General features: G+C 37.6%; 1 protein-coding gene across 1 annotated transcript; it reads right to left on the bottom strand.

Annotated features, from left to right (window-relative positions):
• Positions 1 to 1,364: 1,364 nt before the first annotated feature.
• Positions 1,365 to 10,149, bottom strand: LOC123254413 (nesprin-3-like; the record flags this gene model as incomplete). Its single annotated transcript, XM_044683441.1, has 3 exons — positions 9,383 to 10,149; positions 6,013 to 6,142; positions 1,365 to 1,523 (listed from the first exon to the last, which is right to left on the bottom strand). Coding segments are annotated over exons 1-3 (495 nt in total), but the record flags the coding sequence as incomplete, so codon positions are not given.
• Between the last annotated feature and the right edge of the window lie 316 nt (positions 10,150 to 10,465).

The following is a 10,465-nucleotide window of genomic DNA, read 5'->3' as shown; positions in this document are numbered from 1 at the left end:
CTTCTTGGCTGTAGGGTAGGTGCTACTATAGCCAAATACCCCATGTCTGGCCTGCTCTGGACTTTTTGCTTAATGTGTATCAAGAAATCAAAGTATATGTAAATATTGCCTTCATTCAATAGTCCAGTTTGATCTGAAAGTTCAAACTCAAAGCTTTCAGCCACCATTCTTCCTTGGTACATTAAGAATAGAATACTTAACAAGTTCAAATGACATTCTGATATTACTGGAGAAAGTTTCTAAGAGATGAAGTAACTTTTTAATGTACTTTTCAGTGAAATTATATAATTTTGTATTATTCATGTATATTGAGTGATAATTATTATTAGTATTTTTCATTTGTGTCTGACTGGTTCTCTTGGCAAAAACACTGGAATAGTTTACCATTTCCTTCTCTAGCTCGTTTTACATATGGGAAAATTGAGGCAAACAGAGTTAAGTGATTTGCCCAGCCTCATATAGCTCATAAGGATCTGAGGCCAGATTTGAAGCCAGAGAGATGAGCCTGACACCAGATCTTGCACTCTCTTTACTGTACCCCCAGCTGCCCTAATTATTACTAGTATATAAAAAATTTGTTCTAACCTAATTTGATGTATTCAGGAAGAAACAGTCCTAGTACAAGTGATTATCCTTCTATTGTTTCTTTAATAACACTTTAGTCATTCTTTAAATGTTATACAGATTATGTCATAGGTAAAGTAGTTATAGTCAAAAAAGGTTTTAAGATGTAAACTTAGATAAGATGTATCTGATTATTATTGTTGTTGTTATTAATCCTGAATGGTAGGACTTTTCCAAGATACTTGGTTACAAGTGAACAAACAGAAATAGGAGTTCATATCAATTTTTTTTCTAAATAAATCCCTATGGAACAATTCTTCTTAACATGCTAACAGTGAAGGAGAGGCTGCATGACAGTGCAAACAATCCTGATCCAGGAGTCAGGGTAGAATTCTGATCTTGGCACTGCCCTCTTACTAGCTTTGTGTCTCTGAAAGTTACTTGGCTTCTTCAGGAAAGTTTCCCCATAAATTAAGGAAAGAAATTGTATAACATGATCCCTAAGACCTTTTTCCTATTGGATCATTCCATAATTCTAAGGTTTTACCTTACTCATTGATATATGATTTTAAGAGCTCATTGAGCTCTAATATTTTATCACTCTTATCTGGGAGATGAAAATTATAATACCTATTATAAATTTTTTATAATCTGACATTTTTTGTTGATTACCCGAGATAATGGGTATGAAATGCTATAAACTATAAAGAACTATATACTTTAATGAATTATTTAAAATAATGATAAACATAACCATCAATAATTTGAATAACACCATAATAACTTGAGAGAAAACATACCTTCAATTTATCTTTTCTGATTTCAGAGTCCTTAGCAGTGGAATTTTTCATGACAATGATCTTGACCAACTTGCTATTTTCCATATGCAACCACTGTTCAAAGTCTTTCAGAAGTTTGGAGAAATTGGCATTACTTTCTTCTTGTTTGGGTGGACTTCTCTATGTAAGGGAGAAAACATCAGAGATAAAAATCAACCACTGCTATCTGGTCATCCTTCTATCTTAGAAAATATACAAATGGGGAAAAGAAGACTCAGAATGAAAAGTCATTCAGTTAATATACATAAAAGGAAGAGTGCTTAATTTCTTCTTCACTTAGCCTTCACTTATTTCCCCATCTTTTTTTTTTCCTTAGGAATGAGAGACAGATATACAGAAACAGGGAGAAGGAGAGGGAGAGGAAAGGAGGGGAGAAGAGGGGAGGGGAAAGAAAGGGAGAGTCAGTGAGGGAGGCAGGGAGGGAAGGAGAGACAGAGAGAGAGAGAGACAGAGATAGATAGATAGATGGATAGATAGATAGATAGATAGAGAGAGAGAGAGAGAGAGAGAGAGAGAGAGAGAGAGAGAGACTGACTTTTAAAATTATAGTGATTTTTCTTTCAGTTTAGGTTTCTAAACTCAAAAAAATCTGGGCTACAGAATTAGGAGCTCCAAGAAGAAATCGGGAAGCTTTCTTTCAAGGATGAGATTCTGAAAATAGAAATAAATCTAATAAGGAGAAAAGGGGAGATTTGTATAAAGATATGTATATATGTTCAAGAATATCAGTGACCAGTTTAGGATTTTAAAAAGATATGCAGAAGATGGAATTAAGGATTAGCAATGAAAGAATAAATACAAAATCATGGCACAGTTCTTTAAGAATAATGAGTTGTCTGAGGTATCACCTCACACCTAGCAGATTGGCTAAAATGAAAGAAGGGGAGAGTAATGAATGCTGGAGGGGATGTGGCAAAATTGGGACATTAATGCATTGCTGGTGGAGTTGTGAACTGATCCAACCATTCTGGCTGGCAATTTGGAACTATGCTCAAGGGGCTATAAAGGAATGCCTGCCCTTTGATCCAGCCATACCATTGTTGGGTTTGTACCCCAAAGAGATCATAGATAAACAGACTTGTACGAAAATATTTATAGCTGCACTTTTTGTGGTGGAAAAAAACTGGAAAAGGAGGATATGTCCTTCAATTGGGGAATGGCTGAACAAATTGTGGTATATGTTGGTGATGATGGAATACTATTGTGCTCAAAGGAATAATAAACTGGAGGAATTCCATGTGAACTGGAAAGACCTCCAGGAATTGATGCAGAGTGAAAGGAACAGAGCCAGAAGAACATTGTACACAGAGACCAATACACTGTGGTAAAATCGAATGCAATGGACTTCTGTACCAGCAGCAATGCAATGACACAGGACAGTTCTGAGGAACTTATGGTAAAGAACACTACCCATATTCAGATGAAGAACTGCAGGAGTGGAAACACAGAAGAAAAGCAACTGCTTGAACACATGGGTTGAGGCGGACATGGTTGGGGATGTAGACTTGAAACTACCACACCAATGCAACTATCAACAATTTGGAAATAGGTCTTGATCAATGACACATGTTAAAACCAGTGGAAATGTGTATCGGCCAGGGGTGGAGGGAGGTCGGGGTGGGGGTGGGGGGTGAAGGGGAAAGTAGGAGCATGAATCATGTAACCATGTTAAAAATGAATATTAATAAATGTTTAAAAAAAAGAATAATGGGGGCAGCTGGGTAGCTCAGTGGATTGGGAGCCAGGCCTAGAGACGGGAGGTCCTAGGTTCGAATCCGGCCTCAGCCACTTCCCAGCTGTGTGACCCTGGGCAAGTCACTTGACCTCCATTGCCTACCCTTACCACTCTTCCACCTAGGAGCCAAAACACAGAAGTTAAGGGTTTAAAATTAAAACAACAAAACAAAACAAAACAAAACAAAAAAGAATAATGAGTTGTTCTTCAGTTGTTCAGTGCTATCTGAGTCTTCATGGCCCCATGCACCTTGTCAGTATTGTCCATCCAGATTTTATGAGCAAAGATATTAGAGTGGTGTGCTGTTTCCTTTTCCAGTATAAGAGTAATGTAGGGAACACTAAACCTGAGAATGAAATGAGGTGGTGAAGAATGCTAAGATCAATTATTTTTAGCTACTTTGGAGGAAAGAGAAGGAGCAAAGAAAGAATAGGACCACTGGTTGGTGTGGATGAGACTATGAAAATGGATGAAGGAGAAAAGGCAAACTGCTTTAAGTCTTATTTTGATTCTTATCTGTCAAAATTAGATGGGCAAGGAGGACACAAAAGTGATTAATAGGGAGTTGAAACCGAAGATTGAATCACATCACAGGATTCTAAAAGAATGTTCAGATAGAATTACTGATCCTCTTTCAGGAAATTTGTAAAAGATCGTGGAGAACTAGAGAGTTCCACCATAGGAGAAAGTGGGGAGAAGAAAGTGAAATCTACAAAGTATAAACCAATGAGCTCAACTTTAATCTCTGACAAAATTCTAGAACAAAATGATAGCTAATGAACACTTAGAAAGGTGGTGATCACAGAGAATCTATATAACCTCATTAAGAATGGGACATATTAGATTAACTTCATTTAATTTTTTACAGTTTTATAAGTATAGGAATGTAGGTAAGGGATAGAGTAAATTTCATGGATTAGCTTAAAGAGGAAAAGAGGAGAATTTGCATACAAGCCTTGGGAGAGGATTCTGACAAGGAGTAAAGGATTGTGAGAATTTACTGGCATTAACAGTCTTTAGCTCTCCTTTTTCCATTGAGCTAGAAGGAGGTTTTGCTCTGGCAAAACTTCCTATAGTAGTCCTAATCTTGAGGAGAGACTAAGGATTCTTTGGTTGAGAGTTTACCTTGGAATGGACTGCTTTTTCCCTGAGGTATAAAGACCATCTGCCTGTGATCCATCTGCCAGAAATCCAATTGGCCAAGGTAATCCAAAGTGAAACCAACCCCAGGCTTTAGGTAAGGGCCCAAATACACCTATGAGTCCTTCCTTCCTCTTTGTCCTTTTGATTAACCCATAAAAATTAGGATAGTTATAGTCAGATAGCTTTGGAGGTCTTAGTTAAGAGCAGGGAGATATAAGAAGGGCGTGAGAAGATCAGAAGAGCAGACCCTGTGAGGCGGAGTGTATATTGGTGGGAGGAGATATAGCTTGATAGATTTAGGACTGTATTTATCATTTCCCTATCCTTAATAAACTTGGTTTTAATAATTTCAAGGGTTGTGCTTTACTGGCCCTGAGGAGGTTCCTAGGTGAGTTTTATCATCTCTCATCCATTTAGGAAGGATCCTTATTTCATAAGGATATTCATAAATTGAAGACAGTTTTGAACATACTTTTTATGGGATACCCAATTTGAAAGGTCTAATAGAAAGCTGGTGATATAGGACTGAAAATCATAGGAAATAATAGGGATACATGCATACATCTGAAAATCACCTGCATTAATTAAACCTATGGAAGTAGATGAGATCACCAAGTGAAAAAATGTAAAGAGAAGACCCAGGACAGAACCTTGGGGTATCCCCACAGCTATATGATGTGATATGGATAAAGAACCAGCAAAGGAAACAGAGAAAAGTGGTCAGGCAAAAGGAGGAGAACCAGGAGAATGTTTTATAATGTAAATTTGGAGAAAAGAATTTTCCCAGGAAAATAAATTTCTCAGTTCATCCCACTGATGAACAGTGTCAAATGCAGGTCAAGTGCCATAGAAAAGTCAAGGATGAGGACTAAGAAAAAGAACTTCTGATTTGATATTTAAGAGGCCATGGGTAACTTTGAAGAGAACAACTTCAATTGAATGATGAGGCCAGGAGGCAAACGACAAAAGGTTTAAAAAAGCAATTGAAGAGTGGAGACAATCTGTATTGATTTTTTTCTTGAATTTTTTTGCAAGGAAGGGCATAAGCTTCATATGAAAGGTAGCTCTTGAACTGAGTTTTTAATGCAACAGAGAATTTTAAGAAGTCAAAGGGAGGGAAAGAGAACATGCCAGTCGAGGAAAACAGCCTATGCAAAGGTCAGGGCACACAAGATAGTGCTTTGTGTGAAGAACAGTCAGCGTTTCTAGGAGTTGGGTTATAAAAGGGAAGAGATTCAGGATGATAAACTGAGGGAAGAGGAGGTTTTTAGTGGTAGAGGAGGCTTGGACATATTCATTGGCAGTAGGGAAGAAACCAATAGCTAGGGAGATATTGAAGATTAGAGAGAAGGGGTGATTGTGGGGGCAGTTTGCAGGAGAAAATAGGAGAGTATGGGATCAAAGGCACATGTAGAAGGGTTGGCCTTGAGAAGTAGGAAGGTCCCCTCTTCCTCAGAGACTAGAGTAAAATTATGGTGTCAAGGAGTTTTGAGATGTAGAGAACAGAAGAGGGAACTCATGTAAATATTCTTTTATTTTCTCAATTGTGTGGAAGGCTTCAGCAAAGAGTTTCTTCATAGAACCTTGGTGTGTTTTTCTGGAAGGTAAAAAAGGAGGGTTGGGATTGGGGAGTGAGTGGAGTTGATATATTCCATGGTACTTGGCTCAGGAGTCTCCAGTCATTTGCTCAACGATTATTCTCTTCTTTGGAAACTCCTACCCCTTACTCACCTTACCCCGGTGTCTAGGAACAGAGTCCATAGTATCTATGAGAAACCCATGTTTTGGGATGTTGTTGGAAAAAATTAATTTCTTCCCTGGATCCATCTCTTTGTTTTTTAGCTGCCACTTCCTGATAAGGCTGGAAGACACAAAACCAAACCAATTAATATAATTATTAATTTATGTGTATCTGATGACAGACTCTCAGAGGGACTCACAAGGTGTGTTCCTCTGTTATGGCTCATGCAACAACAAAAGAGACAGACTAGGGACATATTTCACAAAAATATTTGGAAAGCCAAGACACAGTACTGTATAGCAAGTTCTTCCTAGACATTATGCATCTTTGATAGTTCCTATAAATATCCTTGAAGCCAGTGGTGCAATCCCATGACCCTCAAGGCATGCAATAAATGTTGACTGATGATGATGATGGAAGAGAGGAGGAGACTGCAACACATTTACACTGAGCGGTCATGGAAAAACATTTCTGTCCCTCTGTGCTCCTACATCCCTATATTTTGAATAGTGCAAAATATTCCACTTAAAGGATGCTCCCTCCCCATATTGAAAACAGTAAATAAAACATTTTGAAAGCCAATGGTTGTCTTACCAAACCATCGATTTTGGTCACCATGACTTAGTCATTTGGAAAATACTGATGCTCAGTCTCCACTTCTGGCTGTGGAAAAAACAACCAGATACCCTTCAGAGCAGCTGTGGTGTAGTGGAAAGAGGATTGGATTTGGAGTCAGAAAACCAGGGTTCAAAACCATGCTTTGGTGCTTACTACATATAAAAGATAAGGAGAGAAACTTAATCTTTCTGTCCCTCAGCTTCATCATCAGCAAAATGGGAACAATAATGCCTGGACTCCTATCATTTAAGTTTTTTCATGCCTAATCCTTCCATATTTTATTTATAATCTAGTGACACTGTGCCTTACACACAATGCTCTACTTCCAATCCTTGCATTTTCACTGGATGTCCCTTGTGCCTTTAATCCTATCCCTCCTTACTTCTATCTTTTGGTCTCTCTTTTGCCAAATCTCAACTAGAATCATACCTTATGTGAGAAGCCTTTCCTGATCTTCCTTACTGCTAGTATCTTCCCTCTGTGATCACCTCCAATTTATCTTGTGTATCTTATTTACATATAGTTGTTGGCATGTTGTCTTCTCTATTAGACTGTGAGTTTTTTTGAATAGGGACTCTTACTTTTCTTTGTATCCAAAGGGCTTAACTTTGTACCTGGCACATAGTGTTTACTAAATGCTTGTTGAATTGACTGTACTCTTCTGCTAAAATTTAGTGCCTCACTAAGACTTGAAGATAACCATGGATTCTAGGTAGTTCTTCATTTGGTATATAAGCTTTGGCAGGTCCTAGCAAGGTATGGATGATGCTAGTGTTATACTATATCTGTTGCCTGGATCTGATGAGGACCCCCGATGGAGGCCATGAATTTCTTCAGTCACAGCAACTCATGAAATAGGGGCTGGAATCTTTGATGGTGAAAGGATCATACTCGGCTATCAATTATCATTAATGCCTGTACCCACAGAGAAAAAAACAAAACAAAACAAAAAATCCTCTCTGGTCCTTATGAGTGAAAGAATGGAAGGCTTCCTCCCTGAGGACTTATGACAGCCTAACCTCCACGATGTGGAAAGGATTTTATTCAGCAGGCACCCAAAGAGGGAAATTGAGAACCTCAAAAAGAAAGTGACTTGCCAAAGTTCCCACAGCAAGGCAGTGGCAAAATGAGAATTAGCCTTTGGTTTCTTAGGGTAGCTTAGCACTCTTACCTTTATATAGGACCTGAGGAGTAGCATTCTGCTGAGAGAAATTAACTGATAGGACAGGGCCAATGCATAGTTAGGTATTTGCTGTATGTTTCAGAGGACGTGATAAAGATGTATTTTGCATTAAGGAAACCTAAATGTCTGAAAATCCAGATTTTTCCAATGTCCAAAAGATACATTTGGCTGTGATTGTTCATTTTATCAAAAGAATTCTTTACTTTAGCAAGAGATTTACAATACAGTTTCTTTGTATTGCAAGCTCCCTTATTGAGTTTCAAATACAATTTGACTTATAAAAATTAGGATGACAAATAAAGTTTTTGGAATAGAAATAGTTCTCATAAAGTAAGACATGTGATTAATAATCATATGATTTCACGAGAAAACTGAAAAGGACCTTAGAGATCACCTCTCCTGATTTTGTAATTTTACAAGTGAGGAAACTGAGGTCAAGAAACATTAAACTACGTGTCTAAGTTCACAAAAGTTAAGTGGCCGAGTTGGGATTCAAATATAGATCAATGTTCTATCCACTACACTAATAGAAACTAAGATCATAGATACTGTGGGTATTACCCAGAAGACAATATGAGATAACCATTTTGATATCAGTCATCAGCAAAAGAGAAAGTTTTCTCAATACACAGTTTGTAGCAATTGAAGCTGTCTCCAGTCATTCTATGGCAGATCATGAAACGCAAAATCAACTTAACTGTCAGTAAAAATAAATAAGTAGCTGTTATCAGAATCCTTTCTGGAAAACATGACTCATTGTTATGTTTTTGGATATACTGAAAATTGTCATGTTCTTAAAGTATATACCCTTACTATGGGGCTCTACAACAGGACACTGAGTCAGCAAACATTCATTGAACTTGTTCTTTTGAGCTCATGGACATTCTATTTGCATGTTACCTAGGCTCCCAAATGTAGTTGGATGGGCATCCCAGTGAGCTGGTCCATTAGTTTGCATATCTGGGACAAGTATTGATAATGGATAATAAGCTAGGTAGATCCAGACTTGAATCAGAGGAAGAGAGTAGTCAAGAGCTTATTTGGAAACTAGACAGTCTTTTCAGTGATACCTCCATGTTCCTTGCCATAAAATCCCAACTTTTAAATATCAATATTTCCTATTGATGCTATTTGATAATTAATAATGAGATACAATGATCTTAAAGGAAATTATAGAGAACCAAAGAGTGATAGAAAGTGAGCTACAGCATATTACCAAGAAGGCTAATATATACCATCTGCACTAGTAGAGATAGTACTTACATTAAGAAACTCTCATTGTACTCACATTGAAGAAAATATTAAAGGCAAGACCCTGCAATAAGAGAATCAGAGCTCTAAGAATGTATAACAAAGGTAGCCCTGGGTGTCTTCACATGTATGACATTTACATATGTATGAAACAGTTTTCAAAACACTTCAAATGATTTCTGCCATTACTTTAATGAGCTGGCATGACATAGAGGATTGATCACCAATAACTTCATCTGTTTTTCTAAATATTGGGTCACAAGCAATGTTTGAAAATAGAAAGAAAAAAATCTTAAATATCTGTTTACCTCAACAATGTTTCCTCAAGCAACTTCAGAGCCTTCCAAGACTCCATCAATTCCTTTAATTCTCCCTGGACAAGAGCTGCTCCCTCAAGAGATGATGTCTCCATTACCAGCTGGCCATGAGCTTCGATCAAGTGCAATTGTACTTCCTTATCAGGGAATTCAGCCACCAGCCTCTGAAAGATGAGTGGCTCCATGTCAAGGTTCATAGTCTACAACTAAGATACCTGCCAGTCACTTATTAGATCAAGGGTGGGGAGCGAGGATTGATGCTAGAACCAAATAACTGTACCTCTTTAAGAGGACAAGCAACTTTAGCAAGGTATCTTTTCCACTGACTTAATATCGCTATTAAATATGCATTAATAAAATCAATTGATTAGGGAAGAAGAGTGAAGAGAGGCGGAGGATGCCAAGTTATGAGCATGAATAACAAGAAGGATAGTGGTCCCTTTAAGAGAAACAGGAATGTTTGGAAGAGAGGCAGGTTGGATAAGATAATGAGTTCTTTTTTTTTTTTTTTTTGACATCTTGAATTTGGCATGGTATTTAAGTTGAAGATGTTCAGAAGATAATTAGTGATGTATCAGAGTAGACTCGAGCTCAAGAGAGGTGAAGGCTAGATATGTTGATTTGGAGTTCTCTTCATGGAGATAATTATCAAACTTATGGAAGTGTTCTACAACGAAAAACAGGATAGAGAAAAAAAGAAGGCCAAGGACAGAGTCATAAAAATATATTTACACATAAGAGATTGGCTATGGATTGTGATCCAGTCAGAGAGTCTGAGAAGTACTTGGAAAAGATAGATGGAGAACCTGGAGAGAACAAATAGTGTCCAAAAAAAAAAAAAACCTCAACAATAACCCAGAGGGGTAGAGAGTATCTAAGGGCAGAGAATGTTGGCAATGTCAAGTACTACAAAGATCAAGAAAGATGAAGACTGAGAAAAGCGATCAGATTTAGTAGTAACCTTGAAGATAGCAGTTTCCATAAGTAATGGGAGCAGTGTGGTCAAAAACCTGATTACAAGGAATTGGGATTTGACAAAGTGATCGATTGCCTTTTCTAGGAGTTTGTCTTTGA

The sequence above is a fragment of the Gracilinanus agilis genome, unplaced genomic scaffold, assembly GCF_016433145.1.
Source record: "Gracilinanus agilis isolate LMUSP501 unplaced genomic scaffold, AgileGrace unplaced_scaffold21511, whole genome shotgun sequence".
NCBI classification, from domain to species: Eukaryota; Metazoa; Chordata; class Mammalia; order Didelphimorphia; family Didelphidae; genus Gracilinanus; species Gracilinanus agilis.
Note: the sequence above shows the minus strand (reverse complement) of the source record. Positions and strands in the feature narration are given on the sequence as shown.